Source organism: Aulostomus chinensis, chromosome 5 (assembly GCF_037954235.1).
Source record: "Aulostomus chinensis isolate RoL2024-O1b breed Wild chromosome 5, RoL_Achi_v1.0, whole genome shotgun sequence".
Classification (NCBI taxonomy): Eukaryota; Metazoa; Chordata; class Actinopteri; order Syngnathiformes; family Aulostomidae; genus Aulostomus; species Aulostomus chinensis.
In genome coordinates, this window is record NC_141324.1 from 12,771,293 (window position 1) to 12,798,994 (window position 27,702).

At 43.1% G+C, this 27,702-nt stretch overlaps 2 protein-coding genes and 1 long non-coding RNA gene across 6 annotated transcripts in view; all 3 read left to right on the top strand.

Moving 5' to 3' along the window:
- Positions 1–4,709: 4,709 nt before the first annotated feature.
- LOC147261249 (uncharacterized) lies at positions 4,710–6,880 on the top strand. 4 transcript variants are annotated; one of them, XR_015116092.1, is made up of 4 exons: positions 4,710–4,764; positions 4,903–5,105; positions 5,335–5,478; positions 5,577–6,880. It is a non-coding gene; the product is annotated as an uncharacterized LOC147261249 (long non-coding RNA). The 4 variants fall into 4 exon arrangements; XR_015116093.1 differs by having other exon boundaries at positions 4,714–4,764; positions 4,955–5,105; XR_015116091.1 differs by lacking the exon at positions 4,710–4,764 and having other exon boundaries at positions 4,782–5,105; positions 5,577–5,650; positions 6,382–6,880.
- Positions 6,881–9,753: 2,873 nt separating this feature from the next.
- LOC147261250 (homeodomain-interacting protein kinase 1-like) lies at positions 9,754–13,597 on the top strand. Its single transcript, XM_086204882.1, has 11 exons — positions 9,754–10,115; positions 10,251–10,442; positions 10,536–10,714; positions 10,790–10,913; positions 11,343–11,462; positions 11,808–11,894; positions 12,010–12,197; positions 12,474–12,716; positions 12,824–12,995; positions 13,103–13,276; positions 13,386–13,597. Exons 1-9 carry the CDS (start codon positions 9,903–9,905, stop codon positions 12,981–12,983), a joined length of 1,506 nt encoding a protein of 501 aa, XP_086061008.1. The 5' UTR covers positions 9,754–9,902; the 3' UTR covers positions 12,984–12,995; positions 13,103–13,276; positions 13,386–13,597.
- Positions 13,598–25,784: 12,187 nt separating this feature from the next.
- The window catches only part of ephb3a (eph receptor B3a), a 32,174-nt gene continuing 30,256 nt past the window's right edge, over positions 25,785–27,702 (top strand). The window contains exon 1 of the mRNA XM_086203208.1: positions 25,785–26,351. Within this exon, the coding sequence (XP_086059334.1) occupies positions 26,288–26,351 (64 nt within the window). The 5' untranslated portion in view covers positions 25,785–26,287. The remainder of the gene's footprint in view (positions 26,352–27,702) is intronic.

Here is a 27,702-nt window from a genome sequence, read left to right on the forward strand (position 1 = left end):
AGTATCAGCATACTGAACTTTATCTGGCACTCCCTCAAATGATGCTGAGGATGAAAGGGAAGACAACACCTGCAGCCTGTGCTGGATCAAAGAAGAAAGAGGACATCACAATCCTAATGGACGATTTTAACGCCAAGAGAGCATCAGAAGTCTTAGGGGATCAAATGAACAAAAATGTTTTGTGAAACTCTAGACCCTAAATCAGATATTGATCGGGGGAATTATCCTTCCACTCAAGTGGCTCCACAAGGCCACGTGGGGGTCTTTGGAGTACATCAAGAATCAAATCGACCACAGTTATATCAAACAAACATGACCACTTATCTCATCTGGTCACCATTTGCGACCAGAGACTGAAAAAGTCTGATTCGACAAACACAACTGCATCCAATACATGCACAAAATAGCAGGACTTCTTAGATAGAGAGATGTACAGACAATGGCAAGGTGAGCGAACAACAAGCAGTCTTGAGTGCAGTCAACACATAAAATTATGCATTATGACAGAAGCATACAAAACAAAACAAAAGCAAATATGGTCTGAGATGTTGGGAGGACTGATGTGATGCAGCAATACCTGTTTGATGCCCATGCTGATCAACAAAGTCTAAAATGATAAGTTACAATAAAAAGCTAGACAAGAGCCAGTTTACACCTTCCTTTGGATGAAGTGGGAATGGATAGGACAAACCCATCAGATTCTGACAGATGGGCAACACCAATATACTGGTAAACATCACCATCAACCACGTTAGCTAGTTTGCAAAATCTTCAGAAATCCTATCAAATTCTCTAACATCTTATTTTACAAATCCATTTTTTAAAGGCCATGAGTTTGCCCCTCCATGTCTATTTATTTTTCACATTGCATGTGATGCTGTCAGATTTACGAGGAACAAGCAAACTCACTGTTTGCTACCTTCAAAACCAAGTGGCCAAGAGAGAGTTTGAAAGATATGAAAAGTTCCTCTTTGAACGAAGACCATTCAGACACAAGCCACATTGTTAACTCCCTGTTTCTACTGTCAGAATACAGCAAAACAAAAAAATCTCATCATCGCTCACCTAAAACAACACAGGGACAAGATAAGTTTCTGTTCAGTTTTAGAACCATCCTCTCCAGTGCTTCACTTTCTGAAAGTATGTCAAGATATGTTCACTGGCTTAGCTGAAAGCAAAATTTTAGTATCTACCTCAACCAATCATGTCCCCAGATGTCCTGGCTCCTCCAGATGAAACCTCCATAATAACAGCACCATTTTTGTTCAACTCTTGAAGGAAGAGAGGAGCCTCCTCTCACAAGTATTTTGCAGCAGGGTGAGGAAATAAAGTGTGGACCTTTGGCTGTAATGTCTGCAAGCGAGGGTGCATTTGGCACCAGACAGTTTTTTTTTCTCCAAATGAGAAGTGTAAAAGGCAAAACCGTCTGACACCAATTACACTGCCTGTAGAGGATGTGGAAGGATAGAACAGCAGACAATGCTTAACTGGACACTTGTCGTGGCAGGATTGATCTTAAAAACTTGTAACAAGCTTGTCCAGATGCTGCAAGATTCAACACCAACTGAGGTTCAGTCAATCTCAGAAAAAAGTAGGCGATAAGAGTGTGGAGAAGTGAATGAGGTCAGTGATAGAAACCTGGAAAGATTGTTAATGCTAGTAAAACAGTAAGGAAATCACATAGATAAAGATCAATAAATCAATTCGTAAAATAGTGTTTTACATGTCGGAATTTTTCTCCTATTTGTCTGCATGTGTATGCGAGCAAAACTAGCTCTCTGTTCTGCAAAGATAGTCTATAAAAACCTCTTGAAGTGTGGTGTGTAAATTTGTTGACATGATATAAAAAATACGCAAGGAAGAGCCACCACTGATTTTCCCAATCTTTTACAAACCAAAAACACACGTTTTCTTTCTGTACTGAACTGCCTTGCTAATTCTCTTTCACGTAATCACAGTTGTTTTTCTGCACCTCCATTTAATGCCTAGTAGGCCCAGTAGGCTTACTATGGAGCTTGTGTTTCCTATTCCTAATTCTAAGCCTAACTTTAATACTAACCCCTAGTGTTAGGCTTAGAAGGTTCTACAATTCTACAATATCATTTGGTAGATGCTTTTGTCCAAAGCTACGTACAACACAAGTAAGGATTTAGACCGGAGGGAACGCCTTAGTAAGTACGACTAAGTGCTTCAAGTTTGATTGGCTGCCATCTTGTCGCAGATGTGCCAGGTTTGTTTTTTTCTTTCTTAATATAATTTAACCACAACTGACCACAACAATAATTCAGCATCAACAATATCTTTCAACATTCAACACATTCAATAGTCAACACTGTCTGTGCTAAGTATTCACTAAGAGCTGGCTCTTAAACCCTCTGATTCATTCTACCCCTGAGGACAAAGAGGAGAAGGGTCAGATTTAAGTACCTCTGTGTTTCCTGAGGAGTTGCGTCTTCAAATGTCTCTTAAAAGTAGAGAGGGACTCTGTGGATCGTATGAAGTTGGGTAGTCCATTCCACCATTTGGGAACAAAAGAGGAGAAGAGCCTAACTAGAGATGTAGAGCCATGCTGGGAGCACCAGCCGTCTCTCACAGCGGTGTAGTGGTTGAGAGGACGTGAGGACCTGAATGAGGGACTCCAGGTGGGCAGGAGCCATTCTTGTCACTGTTTTGTAAGCCAGGAGAAGAGCTTTGAATTTGATTGAAGTTGCCACTGGAAGCCAGTGAATGCCACCTGAAGCAGAACCTCCCCCCCGACCTGGAGTGGGCAGGCCACCCTTTTCCAGCTGAGGACCATGGCCTCAGATTTGGAGGTGCTGATTCTCGTCCCTGCCACTTCACATTCGGCAGCGAACTGTCCCAGCAAGAGCTGGAGGTCGTGGCTTGATGGAGCTAAGAGGACCACATCAAAGCAGAGACGACATCCTCCCGCCACCAAACTTGACCCCGTCCACTACCCGGCTGCACCTAGAAAATTTTTTCCATAAAAGTTATGAACAGAACCGATGACAAAAGGCAGTCTTGGTGGAGTCCAACCCTCACTTGGAATAAAACCTCACTTACTGCTGGCCACACGAACCACCCCATACTCCTGGAGTGCCCCCCACAGGGTGCTCCTGGGAACACGGTCATAAGCCTTCTCCAAATCCACAAAGCACATGTGGACTGGTTGGGCAAACTCCCATGCCCCTTCCAACACCCTAGCAAGGGTGAAGAGCTGATCCACAGTTCCATGGCCGGGACAAAATCACACTGTTCCTCCTCAATCTGAGGTTCGACTATCGCCCTGACCCTCCTCTCCAGTACCCTGGCATAGACTTCTCCAGGGAGGCTGAGGAGTGTGATCCCCCAATAGTTGGAACACACCCTCTGGTCTTCAAGATGGGGACCATAACCTCAGTCCGCCACTCCAAAGGCACCACCCCTGATGTCCACGCAATGTTGCAGAGACATGTCAACAAAGACAGCCCAACAACATCCAGGGGCCTTGAGATACCCAGGGCGGATCTCATCCACCCCCGGAGCTCTGCCACTGTGGAGTTGTTTCACTGCCCAGTGACTTCTGCCCTGAAGATTAGATGACCCTCCCCAAGTCCTCCACCAGCTCTGTTTCTTCCATGGAATGATGACGATGATGATGATGATGATTCAGACACTTTTTCCTGCCATAACACTCTGAAGGATCCACCTTTGAGGTAGCACTTGAACCCCAGCAGGACAGATCCTGACATGCTGAGTTCAGAGAGTGTGGAGAGGAGAATTGGATGGTTCACAGTGTCAAAGGCAGCAGACAGGTCCAGCAGCAGTACACCCGAAAAAGTAAGTCAGAGTATCTCTTGACACCACTTAATTTAATACATATATGCAATTTAAAAAATGTAATAAATTGATTTAGATAAACTTTCTAAGTTGCTAACTATATTTTTTTAAGTTCTGTCAGGTCCATCCACGTCAAGAAACACAAGACATGATAATGAGCTTGATTTGTTTATTATAGTACAAATTGGTGGTATGGCTCTGTTCAGAGGAGTCCCCTGATGATTTTTCATGAGCACCATGAAACAGGGGACCAGCAGCGTGAGGGAAGATTCTCCCAGTTCAAGACTGGAAGAGCAAACATACCGCCGTGAACAGAGCAGCAACATGACATGGAACGAACTATGCCATGTATACAGGACAAGGTGGAGCTGGGGAGGTGGAGGGTAGCAAGTTGCGAGCAGGAGCAACTGTACAGCAAATAGCAGCAGCAGCAGCAGATAGCAGATAGCAGCAGCAGCAGGCTGCAGCAGATAGCAGCAGCAGCAGCAGGCTGCAGCAGATAGCAGCAGCAGCAGTAGCAGCAGGCTGCAGCAGATAGCAGCAGCAGCAGATAGCAGCAGCAGCAGACTGCAGTAGATAGCAGCAGCAGCAGTAGCAGCAGGCTGCAGCAGATAGCAGCAGCAGGCTGCAGCAGATAGCAGCAGCAGCAGGCTGCAGCAGATAGCAGCAGCAGCAGTAGCAGCAGGCTGCAGCAGATAGCAGCAGCAGGCTGCAGCAGATAGCAGCAGCAGCAGATAGCAGCAGCAGCAGACTGCAGTAGATAGCAGCAGCAGCAGATAGCAGCAGCAGCAGACTGCAGTAGATAGCAGCAGCAGCAGCGGATAGCAGCGGATAGCAGCGGATAGCAGCGATAGCAGCGGGCAGAGCAGCATAGCCAGAGCTAGCAGAACGGGAGTTGACGCCGGGTGACATTTAAGTTGAGAGGGGCCAATCAGAAGCAAAGTGGTGAGTAAATTCTTCATTTAATTTTGTCAACCTGTTTAAAATCTGGAGGTGGAAATTTTAGTCGTGTAAATGCAATGATGTAAACTTAAATGACTTTAATCAGATTTACATTTTGTTAAATGTGTCATTGTTTTGAAGGATGGGTTGTGAGTCTGCCATGCATTCACCAGCACTGGTTTTGTTCATTCAGAACATAAAGCCTGAGATCACATTTATCAAGAAATCCCTCCCGTGAAGCTCAGCAAGGTGTCACTTGCCAGTGTTGTTGCACGAGTGCAGTCTCATCGGAGGGAGAGTTCTTTGTCCACCTCAGTCACCATTTGAAAAAACACGAGACTGTGGTACGTGTGTTTAAAAACTGTGACTTTAGCACCAATATCCATTGCACATTTGGCTCCCACAAAAGCAGAAAACACACTCCTCGCACACTGCAAGACTTTAAAGACGATGTGCTGAAGATGACTTGTGCATGTTCTCCAAATTCTCACTCACTTACTCACTCTAATAATGTGGCCCCCATTAATGTTACTGGAAATACTGTCGCTAATTTGTTCATGTTATGTTTCACAGATAAATGATGAGTTCAAAAGAAGAATTATGGTAAACCTGGAGGCGACTTTCATGGCCAAACTTGATCAGTGCACCAAGAAACTAATGGGTGTGGTTTCATCAAGAGGAGTAAGGATCAGGCAAAGGAAGGACCAACTTCTTGAGGTATGATAAATAGTGAGAGTTTACCTCAATGCGCAATGGGCAGTTCGACATACTGCAGATTGGCCTCATTTGAATACTTTATCCTGACACCCACACAGTTGAAATGTGGAGAGGAGCTGCCATTGTTGTATACCTCGGAGAGAAAGAAGAGGACCTCTTCAAAGCGTGTGGGGTCGGTAATGTAAGATTGCTCCAGCGCTACTCACTGCCAGTAGATGTTTTTTCAAGCTGGCATAATTTTTATCCAGGGTGAAACACACTGTGAGTCCGAGTAGAACACGTTGCCTGTTTGTATTTTTAAAAGACGAGAACAGAACCCACCTTCTCCTCTCCGGCTGCTTCAGGCGTACGCACCACTACTACATATTTTTGTAACCTGGCATTTTGGGACACCATATTTCATCAACAATAAAATTAGGTGCCAGTACATAATATGAGCCATCGAACGTTCTGGTTGGTTTTTCAACCGGAAGTTTACATTGTTCACTGCTCAGAGTTTCGAGTTACCATGAACACACTGTTACTCAGAAGCAGCTGGAGAAAAGTATGAGAGGTTTTTTTTTTTAATACAAACTATTTACCCTATTTGTGCTGTTAATGAAGTATTATGCTTGTTGTGATCATGATTTGTGGATATCGGAAGCTTTTTTAAACTCAGACTCATGATGTGTTAGACCCTGGGTTAAATTTACGCTGGAATTTCCCTTTAAGAATAATGAAAGCGTCGATAGCACTGTCAAGGAAAAGATGAACAAATGGCTGTGGGTAAACTGGTTCTTTTATTTTATGCAACATAACACAGTCAAGATACGAATTAAACATGAAGATGTACTGTACAGACAAAATTAAGGTCAAATGTAAACCATGAAAGACAATAATTCCCTTTTCTTTTCTTTTTAAAAGGACAACGAAGAGATCGAGACCGGCCTTGAAATTCCCATGAATAAAATGGCCACAGTTTGAGACAGGTCTACCCCCTAAAAATCGCAGATCCGTCTGTTTCAGAACACCGACACTGTCACATTTTCTTCAGGTGACGTGATTTTTGAAGAGGCAACAAAAAAATAAACAGAGTGTTTCTCTGTCAGGCTAGTTAGTATTATACTGTCCAGTATGTTCAACCTTCGTGACAGTTGTGACAGCGCACAAAAAAAGTGTTGTTTTATAAAAACGTACATATTTTAGCCCAAAGAGAATGTTTTTAGCTTGTTTTCAGACTGACTGATGCGGGCTTACTTATGGTGATTATACTGATGTTACTATGCAGCTTTTAGTCTCTTGCAGTTTGTCTCTTGCCCTCACATTTGCCAAGTTGGCTTTTGCTGTTATGTGTCTATGTAGACTTTACAGTTTCGATGGCAATTTTGAGCTGGTCACACTTACACACAATTACAGACTTTTGGCACAGAGGAGCAGTTGAAATGTTAGTTTGTTTTCTTACTTTGTTTTTGCAATGCTCAAGTTCAAAATAAAAATAAGCAGTTAATTGCACAAAAGCAGTGGTTGAACTGTCTTTCTTGAAAGCACCAAAAATATAAAAAATATTAATATATATATATATATATATATATATATATATATATATATATATATATATATATATAAAACATATATATAAAACAGTGATCGTATTTAGATCTGTATGGTTAGCTCGATATAGTTTTCAGGTGGTTCAATGAAGGTAAAACAGTGATCGTATTTAGATCTGTATGGTTCGCTCGATATAGTTTTCAGGTGGTTCAATGAAGGTAAAACAGTGATCGTATTTAGATCTGTATGGTTCGCTCGATATAGTTTTCAGGTGGTTCAATGAAGGTTAAACAGTGATCGTATTTAGATCTGTATGGTTAGCTCGATATAGTTTTCAGGTGGTTCAATGAAGGTAAAACAGTGATCGGCCGTGCGTAATGGCACTGCGCTCTGACGCGGCACTTCTGGACTGGAGAAGCTGCTGCGGCTGCAGGGATTTCGTGAACTGAAAGGGTAGCTCTTCATATATTGTTCATATACAGTAAGAATCGCCCACATTCATAGACCAATGCAGGCTGAACGTAAGTTTAGTACTGAACATATTTGATGATCGGCGACACATTGTCAGCTTTGGACACGTTACTGACACAGCGGACTGTGGACAGACAGACAAATGCAAATGAGATTTGCCGAAACCTTGAATATATTGAATGAAACTGTGAATATATATATATATGAAACTGTGAATATATTGAATGAAACTGTGAATATATTGAATGAAACTGTGAATATATTGAATGAAACTGTGAATATATATATATGAAACTGTGAATATATTGAATGAAACTGTGAATATATTGAATGAAACTGTGAATATATATATATATATGAAACTCTGAATATATTGAATGAAAATCTGAATATATGGAATGAAACTCTGAATATATATATTCAGAGTTTCATTCCATATATTAAAAGTTTCATTCAATATATTCAGAGTTTCATTCCATATATTCAAAGTTTCATTCCATATATTCAGAGTTTCATTCAATATATTCAGAGTTTCACTCCATATATTCAGGATTCATTATATATATATATTCAAAGTTTCATTCAATATATTCAGAGTTTCATATATATATTCACAGTTTCATTCAATATATTCAGATTTTCATATATATATTCAGAGTTTATTTCAATATATTCAGAGTTTCGTATATATATTCAGAGTTTCATATATGTATTCAGAATTTCATTCAATATATTCAGAGGTTCACTCAATATATTCAAAGATTAATTTCCTGAATGGTATGCCATAGTATATATATGTATATATATATACATATATATGTGTATATATATATACATATATATATATATACTGTATATAGACCATCCTCTCCCTAGCCACTTTCACCAGATGTCCAAGCTTTTCACCCTATCTCTAAGGGAGAGCCCAGCCACCCTGTGTAGGAACCTTGTTTTGGCCACTTGAACCTGCGATCTCGTTCTTTCGATCTTTACTGGTTATGACCATAGGTGAGGGTAGGAACCTAGATCGACAGGTAAATTGAGGGCTTCATTTTTTGGCATAGCTCTCTCTTCACCACAACGGGCTGGTTTAGCTCTCGCATGATTGCAGACGTCGCCCCAGTCCACCTGCCAATCTCCCGCTCCATCCATCCTCCTCCATCACTTGTGAACAAGATCCTGAGCTACTTAAACTCTTCCACCTGAGGCAGGACCTCTGCCCTGACCCAGAGTGGGCAGTCCATTGTTTTCTGGACCGGTCTTGAGGACAAACGTCTCAGACTTGCAGGTGCTGATTCTCATCCCAACTGTTTCACACTCAGCTGCAAACTGCCCCAGCAGGAGCGAGAGGTCGTTGTTTGATGGAGATAAGAGGACCACGTCATCTACAAAAAACAGAGACGACATACTTCCACCACCAAACTCAACAACCTGACAAACGGCAGCCTTGGTGGAGTCCAAACCTCACTGGGAACAAGTCTGACTTACTGCCAGCAATGTGAACTCACTCCCTCGGTACAGAGACTGAAAGGCCCTTTGCACGGGGCTATCCTCCCCATACTCATAGAGTACCCCCACACACACACACACACACACAGACACACACACACACACACACACAAACACAAATACAGGACGCCCCTGGGAACATGGTCATAAGCCTTCTCTAAATCCACAAAGCAGATGTGGATTGGTGGATTAGCCCAATGCCCCTTCCCGCACCATAGCGGGAGTAAAGAGCTGATCCAATCTTCTCAATCTGAGATTCAACTATCAACCATGACACTCCAGTACCTGGAGTGGCAGATTGAGGTGGTGGTCCCCTTTCTTAAAAATGGGGACCACCACCTCAATCTGCCACTTCAAAGGCACTGCTCCCCAATGTCCATGCAATGTTGCAGAGATGAGTCAACCAAGACAGCCCTACAACGTCCAGAGCCTTGAGGTCCCCAGGGCAGATCTCATCCACCCCCAGAGCTCTGCACAGTTGTTTCACTGCCTTGGCGACCACTACCTTGGAGATGAAGTCTTCCCCCGGTTCTGTTTCCTCCATGGAATACGTGTTGGTGGGATTGAGGAGTTCCTCAAAGTACTGCATTGTCCAACTATCTCTCCATTTGAAGTCAGCAGCCCACCACCGTAAACAGTGTGAGCAAGTTGCTGTATCCCCGTCTGAGGTGATGAATGGTTTGCCAGAACCTCTTTGGAGCAGATCGATAGTCTTCCAATCCAGCTTGAGATCAAAGACAGATCAAAGTAAGAACAAAGAAACTGGTTTCTTAGAGATCACAGAGCACGGAATTTATACATGTGTCAGTGACATCAAATCCCATATAAAAGAAATCAGCTTCATCAGTAAAAACATTTCACCCATATCAGCCACCAGAATCAGTTGTCACCCAGAAAGTCATCAGTGTAAAAACATGTTTTCTTCAGTTCACCATGGTCAGCCCATGACTCGCTGGCTACGCTCCAAGACTTCCACCTACCAGGTGGTGTCCCACCTTGGACAAGGCTCCTTTGGTCTCGTCGCCAAATGTATTAAGACAGATGTAAACAGTGACAGAAGTCAGAAGACAGTGGCCATCAAAATGATTAAGAATGAGGGATATTTTGCTAGAATGGCCCTTCAAGAGGTAAGAAGGCAACCTGAGGATTCTCAGCATCCACACTTGTGATAATACTTTGGGGCATAAGTCTAGTGCTAACCACTGCACCAGTGTACCGCTTCCTTTGTGACATTTCAAAATCTTATTCTCATAAATTTTCAGATTGCAGCCTTGAAGAAAATTAGCAGCCTGCACTCAGAGAAGAGCAGTCTTGTAAAATGGTATGGCCATTTCAACAACAATGGACACATATGCCTTGAGTTTGAGCATCTTGATCAGAGTCTTCAGCAATTCATGCATGAGAGACAGAACAAACCTCTCCTACTGGAAGAGATACGGCCTCTCGTCTCTCAGGTATCTTCTATCATGTCAAGTTCTGCAAGTAATGAAGTTCAGAAAAGAGATTTCTGATTAAATACTTTTTGACCTTGTTCTTTAACTTTTCAGATAGCAAATGCTCTTCATCACCTGAGGTCTATTGGAATCATCCATGCAGACCTCAAATTAGATAATATTATGTTGGTCGGTCGGAATGAGCCCTACAGACTCAAGGTTATTGATTTGGGCCTGGCCTTTGAGGTGTCTGCTGCCAAGGTGGGCTCATATATTCAGACCCGGCCATACCGGTGAGTAACTGCAACCATATTTGATCTCTCAGTATTGTCTTGGTGGCTGAAACTTAACTGTTGATGCTCTCTCAGGTCTCCAGAGATCCTGCTGGGAGCTCCGTTTAACGAGGCCATAGACATGTGGTCTCTCGGCTGCACCGCTGCTGCTCTTTACCTTGGTGTCCCTCTCTACTACGCAAGGAATGAATATGACATGGTGAGTAGCACATCAGGTCTGTTCTGTTTTGAACTTGGATCAAGATTTTATTGAACCTGTCAAGTATATATTTAGTATATTTTATCTTTACACGAGTGAATAAACTTTTTACATTCTTTCACTGTTCATACAGTCAAAAACTGCAAACCAAAAGAAGAACAAAGTGACAGACATACATTTTGCATTCGTTACATGTTCATTTCCTATTTCAGTACTGACATAAAATAATTTAAATAGTGAGTGGGAACATGTGGCATGTTGCTCCAATGGTATGTCAGAATGATGTGTCTTTCATAGGAACTTGGAGGTAATTTGTGACATGACGAATGTGACAACAGATATAGCTGCTTCATTGAAACATTCATACTTAATTATTTATGTAAATGAATGAATTGTTTGAAACAGACTTTCTTTGTGTTGTATCTTTAGTTGAGGTACATCATGTTGACTCAGGGTCAGCTCCCAGAGAACCTTCTGGCTTCTGGAAGCAAGACAGAAAAGTTCTTCCAGAAATCCTCTGACCTTCACACCACCACCTGGACATTAAAGGTATGGAACTCTCCAGTAATGCTTGAATCTTACGAATCCACACACTTCTTCTAGTGCTTCATATTTGAACAAACAACATCTCTTACTCATCATTTTTCCTGAGAGATCCTAGATAAGGGTTGTTTTTCATCGCCTGATAGGTTTTTCTAAAGAATCAACCTCTAATTGGCCTGTACATGGTGCCTAGTTTAGACATGTGGAGTTAAGATCCAATCAGAGGAAGAGAAGCAGGCTCTACACTGACACACATAAAGCAGTGGTTTAGTTTTGACTGAGGATTTTGAGAGGATTAAATAAATGTTTTTAGGTGTGTCTCCTGACATAACTTTGAACTCTGCCCCCCAGTCAAAAGAACAGATCCTAATAGATGCTGGGATTGTGTCGAAAGAGACCAGGGCAATCTGGTTTAGCAGCCTGGATGATCTCCTGAATGTAAGTGACCTCAATAGAAATGAATAAAGGTGTTACACGCTCAATAAATCCCAATAATGTTTCTATTTACTCTGAGAGCTGAGTGATCCATCTGAACTCTCTTTTGATTTTTCAGCGCAACAAAAACGTTTTCAACCGGGATAAAGATCAGGCTACAAGGAGAGCAGATACGTTAATGTTCGTGGACATGATTAAAGGACTGCTGCAGCTCGATCCGTCCCAGCGGATGACACCCTGTCAGGCTCAGGAGCACCCCTTTATTAGCATGAGCCATCTGATGGAGTTTCACTCCAGCAGCTCCTAGTAGGTCCAAGCTCTGAATTTGATGAACTATTCCTCCCTTATCTCTGTGATTGTGGATTTATGTGTAATGTCTGGGACATTTATGAATGAGCTCTTGCTACATTTTATCCTGCAAGTTTTTTGTAATAAGTTTTACATTTGGATTGAGTTGATGACGGGTGCAGGCCACACAGGCCATGTAGTAAACAGAACTGATCCATTTGCTTCATTTGAACATAATCCATTCTGTATATGTTATTTTTTCAAGGCTAATGGATGACTTGATTTTTCTTTCAGTGCACAGTCCTGCTTCAAAATCATGTCCATCGCTAAGATCAGGACACAGCCAGCTCCACAGCAGTCCCCCCCCAGGACTGCCATCCCAGTCCGTGAGAACCTTTGTCCTTCTCTTGCGAAGAGAAGCAGTCTGGACCACCTTCCCCACAAGAGTGGACAGAAGAGTGGCATCCAAGAGATGAAGAGGAAGCGCAGTCCTGGTCCCAATCCACTCAGGACTGCAGATCCTGGAGATCAGCACAGGTAGGCTCACCTGCATCACTCTTTAAAGACACAGAGATTAAACTTTTTCAGTAAAGTGAAACGCATCTTGCACCCAACAAAATAATATTTCCTTCTTACATGGCCAGCCGATTTCATCAGCTGGCTCCTCCTCCTGCTAAGAGGAGCAAACAGGACCCTCCTCTTAGCTGTGGCCACAGGGGTGACATCAGGGGAAAGGAGAGGGCACGGTCTAAAGATGAGATGAGAGCACCCCCCCCACCCCAAAGGAATCAGGACTGCAAATGATGATCAGCGCAGGTAGGCTCACCTACATCAGATTTTAAAGACTATTAGATTAACCTTTTTCATTCAAATCAAACACATCTTGCGCCAAACCAAATAATATTTCCTTCCTACATGGCCAGCCGATTCCCTCAGCTGGCTCCTCCTCCTGTCGAGAGGAGCAAACAGGACCCTCCTCGGAGCAGTGGCAACTGTGATGACATCAGGGGAAAGGAGAGAAAATGCTCTAAAGATGAGATGAGTGCACCCACCCACCCCAAAGGAATCAGGACTGCAGAAGCTGGAGATCAGCACAGGTAGGCTCACCTCCATCACTCTTTAAAGACTCAGAGATGATACATTTCAGTAAAGAAGAAATACATTTTCTGCCATTAAACTTCTTATTTGACAAATATTTTCTTCCAGGAGGAAGAAGCTTAGGTTGGGCCACACCCACAGCAGCGGCCTGTTTGGGCTGTCCGATCACAGAAGGACAACGAATGATGGCTGAAGCTGGAAAGCTCATGCTAGAGTCACCTGAGAAAACCTGGCATAAGAAGGAGAGAGAGCAGCAGCTCGGATGGACCTGTTCTTTTGATTTTTTTCAATGTTTGTTTAAAGACAATAAAATTGACATCAAAAACATACTCAGCTTGTTTTGTGTCAGTCCATTTGACAAATAAAGTTTGTTGCATTTTTCCTCAAAATTAGAAATATCAGTAATTTTTTGCCAAATTTTCAAGATTGATATATGGCTGTGATTTTCACACTGAACATCTTAATAAATGTGTGAATGAAATTCATTTCTTTCTGTCGTGAGTTGTGAAACCTCTTCTGAGACACAGGAAGTGCTCATCACAGCTGGTGCATGAATCTTTCCTACAAATTTCAATGAGGTTCTTGAAATGGTGCAGGAAAGAAAAGACACAATGTGGCTGAATCACAGGAGAGTTGGACTGGAAGTCTGAGTGGGAGTGTGGTGAGGTAAATGCCCCTTGACAAGTCCTACTAGCTGCACTAGACAACAGAAAGAGAGAGGGCAGGTGGATACGGCCCTCCTCCTGGCCTGTGTGGAGAAGGGCTGGGGCCTGATTGAGTAAAGGCTGGAGGCCTCAACATGAGAGAGACTCAACATGGGCCTGAAAAGAAGCCTGGCAGCTGGGGCAGTGGCGGGATGTGCCAAAGCCACAATGATGACGTACACAAGAATGAAGGAATGAATGAGCTCCTGGTAATGAATAAATAAGAGTGGATCTGGTTGGTTATTGATCAGGCAGCCCTCCTCCTATACCTGCCCTAGAGGGCAGTTGTTAGAACAACTTTGAAGGCATCAATGAAAGTTAAAGTGTCCTGGCTCGGGCACGGGATCTTTCTGTGTGTAATCTGCATGTTCTCCCTGTACCTGTGTGGGTTCTCTCCAGGTACTCCGGCTTCTTCCCACCGTCCAAAGATATGCAATTGGGGACGAGGCTACTTGGATACTTTAAATTGACCATATAGGTGACAGAGGATTGACCAGTCGCTGTGACTCTTTTACTAACAGGAGTGCAGTTTCAGTGGACATGGTCATGCCTAAAGTCAATCAGGTTGTTCTGCAGATGCTCAGAATCTTGGTTGAAGACTGCGTACTCAAGTATTTTGGAGAGGAATGGCAGAAGTGAGACCGACCTGTAATTTTCAACCTGGGCTGAATTGAGATTGGGCTTTTTGAGGAGCAGGGTGACCTGAGTTTGCTTAAAGGCAATGGGGTAGACACCAGTTTCCAAGGAGGAATTTACCATATGTGTGATTGTAGGTTTGAGGTTTGTTTGTGGGCAAGATGGTCTGCAAGATATTGGTAGGTATTGGATCAAAAGGACAGGTTGTAGGTTTTGAGATCAGGAGAAGTCTGGAGATCTCATGCTTGCTCAGAGGAACAAAAGAGCAAAGTGAGGTATCAGTAGTGGATCGGAGCAGAGTGAGCTGGTCAGGCTCAAAGAATTGGTTGCTGAGTGTGGCCACCTTCTCAGTGAAGAAGGAGGAAAACATGTCCAGAGTTGATGCAGTGGAGGACTGAATGGCTGAAGGAGAGAGTAAGGAGTTGAGCACCATAAACAGTTTTCTTGTGTCAGAAGCAGCACAGATCTCGTTCTGATAAAATGCTTCCTTTGCAGACTGTAGGTGGGAAGTGAAGGATGCGAGTTTTTGTTGGTAGGAGGACAAATCAGTGGGTTCTTGGGATTTACACCCATTTCTTTCTTTCTGCTCCCTCTTTGCTCTCTCAGAACTTCAGAGAGCCGTGGACTTAGTGGATTTTCCTTGGCTGGGTTCAACACCAGGGGGCAAGTTTGTCCAGAGAGGATGCCAGAGAGGAACAGAGTGTTTCTGAAGATTCATTAATAGACAGTGAAGAGAAATGTGTGTGGTCAGGCATGGTAGCGCCCACCTCATCCAACCCTAACCCTTATGAGTCAGTACCAAGTCAAGGACTTTACCACTTTTGTGAGTAGGAGGAGAAAGACCCAGTTTGAGGTCAAAAGAGGAGAGGAGTGCCAGAAAGTCATTCATCTGTGTCTTTTCAATTTGAATATTCATGTCTCCCATGACAATCAGTGTGCCATCATCAGGGATGTCAGAGAGTAACATATCATTTTCTGAGAAAAAAAACTATCCAGATTACCCCCTGGTGGACGGTACACACCCAGAATATATGCTTTGATAGGTGCTGTAATTTTTAAAGGATAATATTGAAGTGCTGGGTTGTTGTTCAGAGTTTGATATAAGTCGAACCGTCTGGAATTAACGTGCCTGTACCATCACCTCATCCAGTAGAGCGAGGTGTATGACTTAGTGTAGCGGACACAAAGGCTCCAGCTGGTGTAGGTGTGTTTTCTGGGCAGATCCATGTGTCAGTCAGGGCTAGGACCTGTAGTAAAAACAATAATCACCATAATGATAATAACAATAACAACAATGACAAAGATAATAATAATCTAAAAGGTAAAGAACAGCTCTATAAACATAATAGGAGTCCTCATTATTTGTTTCTTTAATTCTTTGATCAGGTTGCAAAACAGTAGAGTTTGCGCGGGACTTCATGGGTCACCATTGGCTGGCTGATGTAATCGACTCACGACTAATGTGACAGAATATGTTCTTTTGTTTCATAAAGTGTCATGCACTTGAAAAGCTGACCTGTAATGGAAGCATCTTATAAACATTGTTGAGGTGTTCCTGTGATCTATAAAACTTTAGATAATATCCAATGAAGGGAATTTGGGAATATCATTAATTAATTACCTTTTTTTTTAAGACCACTGGTGTACTTTTCTTTGGTCCATAACCCACGAGGTAGGTGCTGTCAGTTCATCACAATAAAGTCAAGGCTCCCCAGGTAGAGAGAAGTGTCTAGTATCCTTTGCTACTCCACCTGCTGCTGGTGTCTCTGATAACCCATCAAGGAAACAGGACAACAGCACCAGGAGTGAACTGTCATGATGAAGTGTTAAAAGGGTTAACAAGTGGAGCTAATAGATTCAAAATGATACCTGATTTCATGTTTCCCTCGTACATGCAGCATGACCACAAAAGTATGGACGACAGACCTGCTGGCAAGAACGTGCGCATTTAGTCACTTGTGCTGGTCAAAATCTAATCTGTTTACACCCTTGCTTTGACCTTCCATTGGTTTAACATGTGAAACCATTTCTCAATTTGAAACTTTGCTTGGGCCAACCATCTATTATCAACCAGGACAGAGCTCACAAACAACAAACATGTTTACAAGACAAAGCCCATGGCGCCAACAGCAGACGTGCTGTCTTTCACTCTCAGTCCTCAGAAATTAAATTTGTCTCAGTCCTGTTTGATGGTGTCCCTCTCTGCAGCATCTCAGCTGATGAAAAACAATTGTCTGTATTCATTCGCTGCCTCCACTATTCCCTGTTCCTCTCCTCCGCCTTCCTGCGGGAGCCCAATTGGCTGCACTCCGTGCTGGTGAGGGATACTAACATAGAAAAATTAACAAACATGCCAAAGCCAGTAATTGTTAAAATGTAGCAAATGGACCCCATGTGAACCAGGAAAATAAACCCAGAAATCAACAAAGACCCAGTTTATCTAAATTCTAATACTTTGCTCAGTAATAGAAGAACATGGTTGAAATGCCATTTCATAGACCCTGGTGTAATTCTTAGCCCACCGGGGTCCATTTAATCAATGCTACAGACATGGGCAGAGAGAGGGAACAGTCTGCAAATGGAAGTGGAGTTCTGAGTCAGCTCACAGGAGATTAAAAGAAGAGGAGGATGAATAATGGAGGAGGAGAATGGTGGGAAAATTGCCGAATGTGGCGAATCATCAATAACGCCTCCTGTGAATAATTCTGAAGGAAAAAAGACTTCTGTAGAAAAACTGTCTGTGCCCACTAAAATGGAATTGTTCTTAATTAGTTTTTTGCTGTGTATTGCCTCACTCTATGGATGAGCTCATTATCACACCAGTAAGCTCCACTTATTTGCAGCTTAGATTACCTGCAATCCTGAAATCTCCAGTTGAAATCCGCCCCCACTCCCCCCCCCATTATGCAAGTTCCAATAAAATAACTGACAGCTTTCCACTGATTAGCTGTGAAGTTTGGAAGTCGGAGGAAGTGCAGATGGTGTTTTCTGGAGCTCCATTTCCCACCAACCTGGAGCTGTGGCAGACACTCTGAGGTTTCCATCAAATAAACACATCCAGCTCCCCAAACCAACATCCATTCACATTTAATCAATCAGATGTACACTGAACAATAGGCTGACAGTAGTTTGTGAAAAGCCCAGCAGTGTCTTTGCCCTTCAGTGTCATGCAACAGGCAGCCCCCTGTCAGGACATAATCATGAATCATTACTTTTCCAATCAATGAAGCCAAACGCCATGCCAGCACTATTTCGTGTCTTGTTTTTGGGGTTGTTTGTTTTGTTAGCAAAGAAGGAGATATTCAGATATTCAAATATATGCAGAGTTTTGTGAGGAAATCTTCTCCTGATTGTGTCCCCATCACCTGTCAGTGTTACCCCTCAGTAACTTCATCTCTTTGTTGACAGATCATTTTCTGCTTCTCTCAAATTTGCACTCCTGAAGAAGACAGATCATCTAGATGTTTTTGGTGATGTGACAGAGCAAATTTTCTGTGTATGCCCTAATATTCTAGCACATTTGCTATAACATACTGTAGCTGTGCGAAATACAATGATAACATATATAACAGCCAACAGTTAACAGTTCCCTGAAGATTTCTGTGTTGGACTCTTGTTTTAACTACCTGATTTGCCAGCACTGTTCTCACGTTAATTCTTGTCCTTGGTTCATTTTCCCACTCTTTTTGATGACCTGCCTGATCCTCAGTACCCCAGGACCTGCAGGTACCCTTTTCAAGATAAAACTGCACGCGCACATCAGAGCAATAACCCTGCTGTTTCATCAGTATACTGATATGCCACACTTGTCCAGTTATTGATTATCTGCACAAAGGGACACTAACACTAATTTGACTAATTTTGTTTACAAAATTTGTGAGAAGAAACCATTGGATCTCATGAAAAATGGGAGCAAAATCAAAAATGTTGCTTTACTTTTTTTTCTTTTTTTGGGGGGGGGTGGGGGGGACTAGCTGTGCTTGAACCCCCTTCAGTATGGCTGGTCTAAATTTCTTTGTACTGTTGCTCTTTGGCAGATAATTCCATGACTTCCAAGTGTGTTTTCTCTTATGTGTGTTTATCTCTCCTACCTGATTAGTTATGATCAAAACTGCTGTTTTCAGGTCCCACGTGACATAGAAGAAGGATATTGGAATGAGGGGAGAATCAATTGCTTACACTGAACCATGATACTGCAAAATGAAAAAATAATAAATGCAAAATTAAATCTGTATTAAAATGGGTACTCAATGACAAACATCCTGTCATAACAAATTTAGTTGTTATAACAAAAATTCGTACGATAACCATTTTTTAAAGCCCAGCCTTAATATTATGGTTTTGGAACTCCCCCTAATTATTCCTCTGTTCTGGCAAAAAGGGTACTTGAGACTGTCCATGTGTGTCTGTCCTCATCATTAGACAACTACCCCACTCACTCCGGAAATTACTGACAGGCAACCATCATGTATAACACCCAACAAAGAATGCATTTTTACACTGCAATTACTGTACATGTCATATCCACTGTGTAAAAGATTCTAGACCTTCATTGTTAAACAACTCTGCTTGATGTCAATTCATCTCATTCCTCACCGTTGACAAGATTTTCCATGTTTTCGCTGTTAAAAACTACACTTGTAAAAGTACTCTCTGGTGCACTTCCATCTCCGTGGGACAGCCAGACCCTGGACCCGCTGCCCTCCCTTGAGACATGGTGATGTCCATCAGATCAGCGGTTGTCAAAATGATCAAATTAAAGACACACTTTACACACAAGTTCTTCCATTTAAATATATAAGAAGATGTATAAGATTACGTAAGAAGAAAAAGATTTTATAATAACATTTTTGAAACATAGCTCAACTTCTTAAATGACAGCGTGACAACAGATGTGTGGATTCTTCCAGAAAAGATCAGTCATGCTCATGGCCATCTCCCCAAAGGTTGTGTTGTAAGAGAGTCTCAGTGTCCTTCAGGGTTTGTTTGTCATACTCAGTTATCATGTTGATGGCTGCTCCCTTTTGCCTGAAACAACTAGCTCAGCCAATCCTGTGGATGTAGCTCTTTTGTTTGTCAGCAGGTGATAGTTGATGACCAGGGACACTTTTTGCACATTCGTCCTTCTGGCCAGTATGTCCCAAGTTATGTTGTAGTGCTCACTGCTTTTCACAGCTGAGACAGCTCAGCTAGTAAAATACTGTAATTTTTCAGTAAATGATTCAGTTCAGTGTCTTCACCCCCCCCCCCAAAAAAAAATCACATACACACACAGCTGACGTCTGACCTCTTAGACCTTGCCGCTTAAAACCCTTGCAAGCTTCTTGTTTGTTTGATTCAGTTTTGTTGCGAGTCCTACTCTCTGGTTTGTGACTGCTGCATTAACTACAGTTTCTAAAATGGGATGACCTTATGAATTTGAAATGGCAAATGTGTTAACCAGCATTTGGCTAATGTACTCATTAAGCAGTTACAGAACATCATTAGAGTTATTTTGTGGCCATATTTATGTTCAGTGAAGACAATTTCTATTGGCTAAATATTGAAATGCGTTACAACAGGCCCACATAATGCTAGTTAGTAGCTTAAAGCACTCCCTCACTTATCATCCGACAATGTGTTGGATTGTCAAAAACTACTGAGGCTCCTCTGGGAAAGAAGCTATGAGCACATAGCCCTCACACCTTGCGGCCCAGAAGTTGTACCATAAAATATGCATAAACTGTCTTGAAATGACACAATCTTTTTTTAAGATTCAAAGACTCAAAGAGTTTTCATTGTCAATCTCTCTATGTCAGACATACAGAGGAATCGAAAAAAAAGTTTCTCCCTTCCTGGAAAATGTCTGTGAGGGAGGGCAGAGGGTCTCCAGTGATCTTGCTGGCTGTACTCACTATGCATTGCAGGGTCTTCCTGCAGGAGGGAGTGGAGCCTTCATACCATGCAGTGATACAGCGGATGATGCCCCGGTAGAAGGAGCACATAATGGGGGGGGGTGTAACATGTGCTCTCCTCAGTTTGCAGAGGAAGTAGAGGTGTGTCTGAGTGTTTCTCACCAGTGATGTAGTGTTGCCGTCCAGGAGAGGTCCTCAGAGATGTGCAGCCAAGGAACTTGGTGCTGGTCACCGCATCCACAGCTGACCAGTAATGGTGCTGCTGTGGAGGGGGTGACCTCTCCTGAATTTAACCTCAATCTTTTTGGTCTTCCCCACACTGAGGAAGAAACTGTTGTCCTTGCACCACTGGCTCAATAAACTCACCTCCTTCCTGCAGTCGGCCTCATCCTCATTAGTGATGAGGCCCACCACAGTCGTATCATCCGCAAACTTGATGATGTGGTTGGTGCCATGGGTTGGAGCACAGTCTTATATAATGTGTAGATCAATCAGGATAAACTTATCTCCTTCCTAACCTAGCATTGCCTACTCTATTAGCACACTGCAAACTGTTGCAAGGCAGGTGGGCACGGGTTATTTTAAGAAGAGCCAAAAGATTTGTATTTCATTACGACTTTCTCCAACTGTTCCTTTCTTTCCTCTTTCCTTATGTTCCTGTCATGCTGAGCTCAGTTTGTTGGTCTTCAAAGTTTTTGCCCTCAAACCAGATACATAAACTAGAAACATCAATATAATCAACATAAATTACATTTGTTTTGTTTGTTTTTGCGTGTTAACATTAACAGACCGAAGAGGGACAGAGGTAATCTCTCACTGAGAGAGGGCTAAGCTACTACGCCACCTGGAGACTCTTCCAGGAAATATGTACAACTGTGGATGTTACAAATATCAAGCCATATTCACGGCAGATGTTTTGGCTTTTCAAAGCCAGAGAAGCCCAGGTGGAATGAATAACATGAATTACATATGGTTGAGCCTGGTCCAGAGCTCTTGTATCGTGCATGTTCAGCTCACATGGCTCACTGGGACACTTAATGAAATAAAGCAATCATTGAGGTTATTTATAGCCTTACTTTTCCTGCTTTTATAAAGTCCAGTTCTTGTCATAAAAGGGGCCGCTTGACATGAGAACTGGAAATGTATACTAAAGGGAAGAGAAATTAATTAACGGTTTAAAATAAAATACAGTTGTGGCTGGTGAGTGGCTGTGCTGCGGAATCTTCAAGGGTGTTCCTGGATATTCACATGTGCGGGAGAAGCAGCCTGAGCACACTGATGCCACACTGGTGAACTAGTCATGCGGGGCTACGTTTGACAGGCGTGACAGGGATGAAGCTAAAATGTTCCCTACTTCATTTGGTTTACAAAAAAAGAAATGTAGAAGACAGATTTTTTCCTCCAGAACAAGTTCACATACATGTAGTCATATCACCTAAAACTTTATCAATCGTCATTGGAGGGCAATCGTAGAGAAAATATGATCGTAGCACATGTGAAGAAAATTGATTAAAAGTTCAAGTTTTATTTCAAAATTAAACTTAATTTGAACAGCTAATGTAGGATTTCATGCATGCATTTTCGCGAAATACATTGCAGTTAGAATCAACAGTAGCAGATCATGGGCTCCACTTATCACACCCATTGGCCCCCTGCAAGGATATTATTCAAAATCAGAAGCATGAACACAAATGTATAAGTCTAAAACAAGCAATACAAAATGAATGCATTCATGTAATATTAATGCTACACAAGCTCTCCATGCACACAAGTTCTATGAGCTCCTGCATGTTTATATGGGCTGCTGAACAGATTCCATAATTCACAAGTAGTTCTCAAGCAGGAGACCGTCTGGCTTAGTGGAGCTGTTCTGTCAGCCCTTCTTGTCAGCTTAACACCGCTGTCCCACAGAGCTGGTTTTCATTCCCTCCTCCACCTCATCCTTGGCTCTTCATGTCCCCTCTCCATGCTCTGTGAAATATGTATGTTTCCCCCTGGGCCCAGGAACTGATAACCAGATGAGAGGACTCTTCGGAGCAGTGATTCTTTATTCCACCAGTCGCTACAGCAACTGAAGCAGTCCAGTCAGCAGCTGTAGAGTTTGGGGTTTGACTGCTAGTTCATTCACGGTAGAGGGGGTCAAGATGCACCATGGATGAAGTTGAAGCATGACTGCTTCGGGCCCTTCTGTGGTCAAGAGATGCAATCTGAACCAATCCCCAACAACACAGTAAATGCACTGCAATTCCAGTGTTGTCAAGTGGTGGCTTGTCAGGATATTTTACAGTAATAAAAAATAAACAGCAAAGATATTGAATTCTGTCGAACCATTAAGCTGAAATTCCCTCCTGGTATGTACACTTTAAGATACTGGGGGAAATCAAGGACTGTTGAAGGGATTAATTCAGGAGCAGATTTGTAAATTTGGTCCAAAACACTCTTTATTCTCTCAGGACCCTCTTAGAAAACACACACAAACAAGCGAGTCACTGAGGGATATTCAACAAATAAAAATAACACCACACAGCAGAAGCAGTTGTCGATTGCTGCTCTGTCACGTCATTATCTACATGACCTCCACATAATGACTGAACTGCCGGTTAAAGAGAGCTGTTCCGTTACTGGTTGCAGTAGTGTGGGCTGACCCAAGCCTGCTGGGAACTGAACTGTAGTTAATTAGTGCACAAAGCCAGGGGGGACAAAGGAAAGTTTGGGGGTTGGGGGGAATGAAAGATGGGGAGGGAGGGTGAAGAAGGGTGAAGGGGGTCTTGAGTTTGTGAAGTCTGTGTGTGTTCCTACACAGGAGGGTAGTAGGGATGGCAGTGTGTGTATGTGTGTGTGTGTGTGGGGGGGGGGGGGGGGAGGGAAGCCTTGTCCCTGAGCAAGAGAGCTACCACCAGCCATCACACACACTTTTTGCTGGAGTCTGAGGAGTGAAAAAAGTTCCAGTGAGTCGAGAAGACCTACAAGGAGGAACTGCAACAGGATCGTGAACTGATGAGGCAGTCACTGAAATATCCCGTCGATGTCAGTATCTCCTTTCATGAATGTAAGTCCTGGGAGGTGACAGTGTGTCCTTTCACTGGGATTTTCTTTTATTCTACCAGAATAAAAAAAAAATAATCCTATTATATCAACTGAGATTTCCATCAGCCAGCTTCAGCAGGTACAACAGAGAGGAGACATTATTATGCAGTGTCAACGCCAAAGGCCACTCAATAACCCGCGGGAGGCGCTGTTTATTCATTGTAATCAAAGCTTCCATCGACGTTCGACCACAGTGCTTTTAATTCGAGCATCGATCGACTTTTAGCGCCGGAGAGTTTAGCCTACGGACCGGTTTTACCTGCTGCCACGACAGTAAACACAGCGGGTTGGTGGCCACCTCAACAACCCCCTCACACCTCCTCATTCTCTCATCGCCCCCGGCCAGCGTCATCACTTACACACACATCAAGAGGAAAGCTGACCGTCTGACGACTTCAAAATAAAAGCGACGGATTTATCGTTTGACATCACTCCCCCCCCCCCCACCCCACCCCCGCCTCCGTCTTAACAATGATGTCAACGCAAGGTATTTGATTTGGACATTCTAATGGTTGAAATCACTGTATGACATCATATCCAAGCTAGGATGAGGCTCATCTGTAGATAGGCATTGTTCAGGTGACTCACCTTGGAAAGGATTCACAACAAAAGGACCAAAAGTCTTACAGTGACACATTAGATCATAGGTTAGAGGGTGACCTGACCTGGAATAGCCTTAAAAATACCTTCCCACTTCTGAACTAATTTGCCGTCAACACTTACAAAATAAATTACACATCTGAAACAAAATGAATTGTGACAATAAAAGAGGCAAGTGCAGCTAGCTATGAAAGGATGAAAGGAAGCAGTCTGTGTGTGTATTTGTGTGCGTGTGTGTGTGCGTGCGTGTGTGTGCGTGCGTGTGTGTGTGCGTGCGTGCGTGTGTGTGTGTGTGTCCTTTACTTTTCTCGGCAACCACTCATCCAATCAACGTCTTGGCAGGAACAACTTGGCAGGTAATGCTGGGGATGTGAGGAAGTGCAGTTTGAGCAAGTGAGTGTGAAGTCAATTGGATGAACGGTTGTGGAGAAAGCAAAATAAGCTGTGACCCCTCTGAGGGTAGCCAAGACAGTAGGCTGCAGTCTTGATGTATGACACTGTGTCATTTCCTGAAGGTATTCTATAATGAAGTTGTCAAAGCAACTTACTTGTGGTTTGATTACAACCTTTTTGATAGCCATATATCAGTACTGAGTGAAGATTACTTTGGTTCTGGACACCAGGAACTCATTTCCAGCAGAACAATCACAAGTCAAAAATGATGCAAATGTCTCTTTTTCATTAAATTTAGATCAGATTAATTTTATTGACCCCATAATGTACAAGCATAGATATTTACACATCGAAGGAAAGGACCCTCTGAGGCATTTTCTAAAGATTCTCGAAAGGTGCCAATGTCCTGAACCTCTCGAACATCCTTTTTCTTGGTTACAGAAGTTGTAGAGTTAAAAGTTCCCTGTATGACTTAAAGAGAACGTTCCATCCATTTTCTACTGCTTATCCTGTTTAGGGGTGCGGGGGGACTGGAGCCTATCCCCTTCAGGGGGGGAGTGGCTATCTACAAAATCTAGTATCTACAAAAGTATCTACAAAATATTCATATAATGTATTTGTTGACCTTGACAGAATGTCCTTTGCTCTGGAATACAACCAAAAAACCCATCCCCCCATCCCTTATAGAAGTCCACGTCAAGACTATGCAGGAATGTTGCAGGAATGTTACAAGACCACATTCTTTTAGGTAGGGTCTAAATACAGCAATAGACCCATGTTAAAGTCCAACTCTAAATGTGTACTACAATACCAAATAATAACAGCGTATTAGTGCTGTAGGTCTGTACACCTAACAAAAAGAGGGATGATTCAAAAGTGTAGCGGAGACAAAGAGGACACAGGATCATTATAGACCATTGTTATGGTCATGGTAATGGAATATTATCCTGTTTTCTTGTTTTAGCCTTCATTATCCTGTTTTCTTGTTTTAACATTCATTGCCCAGTTGTCATGAGCCATAATGGCAAAAAAAAAGTACCATGACGGCTCATTCTCTGTTCGTTCGACCTTGTTTTTCTTATACCTAACCGTGATAGTGTTTTTTTTTTTTCTTTCTGACACATTCAGCCGTCACCATAGTTGAAGTAAAGCTAGCCTGTATTATTTTGAAAATCTTAACCGGATAATCTTTGTTCGTGGTTTCGAAATTGAACCTGCCAGAGCCCCCAGCCCCCTGTGCGTCTCTCGGTCCCAGTGTTGCCATTCCGACGCGCATCCCTGACCGAGCAGCAACAGATACGCGGAGCTGCTTCAAGAGGACTACGGCTGCTCCTCTGCGGACACCGATCCGGGTTTGCGTGCTCTGTTCGGGGAAAGCAGCAAACGAGTGATGCGCCCCTGCTTGGAGGCTCGCTGTTGGTAAAGTCAGATAAAGAGAATGAGACAGGGCACAGTGTAGCAGGTCTCATGTGCCATCGCATTCGGGAGGAATACACCAGTACATGATCGAAAACTGGAGGTTATTGTTGTGGATGCTGGTGGAGCGGGGCGGCGAGAGCCCTCGTCCACATCACTGAAGGCATGAGAAGCAGGAGCGGAACCCACAGCTCCTGTGCTGCGGTTCTCTGAGTCTCCGTCCATACCGAGTGTCCAGTCTGCATGCGCACCGCACCTTCATGTTGCAAACGCCTGGTTTATGACAATGGATTACTTGCTGTGGGTGTGCAGCCTCGTCGTTCCCGTGGTGCTGGCTGTTGAAGGTAGGTTTCACATGCCACTTTTGTTCAGCGCTGATGAACAATGGACTGTTAAGATGGATGTATGAGAGGATGTCCAAAAGTGCAGAGAGAGAGAGGGAGAGAGTGTGTGTGTGTGTGAACATGAACATTTATATATATATATATATATATATATATATATATATATATATATATATATATATATATATATATATATATATATATAAAATATATATATAATGTTAATCTTTGGGTGGGTTGAATGAAATCAGACCTCTGTGACTATAAGTTAATACTGAGGCTGCATCTCCACATGTATGAGCACCATCCTCTGTGTTTGTGCCGTGGCGTCTGTGTGATGACATTCTTGTGTTTCCATTGCGGCTGCCCTGTTGCTATTGTCCCTGTTGTCACACCCACAGGCTTAGTGTGAGGATGCCCACCTTCCCTACCTTTCACCCCTCACCCCTCTAGCACCAGAGAGCACAGGTTCACACCACACAGACAGAGTGAGACATCAGTTCTGTTGCTAAAATGATGCATGCCAAAGGTTTGAAACCTGCTGCCACCAGTCAGATGTGTGCACGCCTAAACACACGCTGGAGCGGATCAATGGCGGGCCCTGAAGGGACACACACATGTGAAACAGATTATGTGACAATTGTGAATTAAAGGTCAATGGTTTAACAAGTATTCCGCAGCTCTCCTCATCATCGAGGGAGTGTTGCTCCAGGGAGAAGCCCACCCTCGCCTGCGCCGCTACTCACCCGCCCAGCCTCCTCCTCCTCCTCCTTCTCTCTGAGCTGTGGCCACATCACCTCCCTCTCTCTTTCTTTCTTTCTCTCTTTCTCCCCTGTCCAATCTGCCTCCCCTGGACCGTGGCCAGCCTGATCCCTCATCAATTCTGGTGTCAGCGAGTAAATCAATGCAGCGGCAGCAGCCCTCCAAGTCCCAGTGGGCTCTCACACCAAGATGATCAGCCTGTTTCCCAGCCCGACCACTGACTCTTACTCAAGGCTCAGGGGTTAACTAATGTTTGTCCTCTGAGGATAAACACGAAGGGCAGATCATCATATGGGTTTAAATGAGGGGGAAAGGGAGGCCCTTTGGTTGCATGTCATTATTTTGCTGGATTTCACCCCCTGAATATGGTATTAGTTTCTTAAAGGCTGGCAAGGATTCTGGCATGGATGATGCAAGCTGAAGTGTTTACAAAAGCTCCAGTGATGACTTATCTCCTCATCTCACCAGCAGACTGCAGTAAAAGCCTCAGTAATGGTGACACGTTTATGCTGTGTTACTCTCATTTACAGTTTACTGTACAGTTATTTTAAAAGCCCATAAACCATAGTGATGACCACTTAGAAACCAT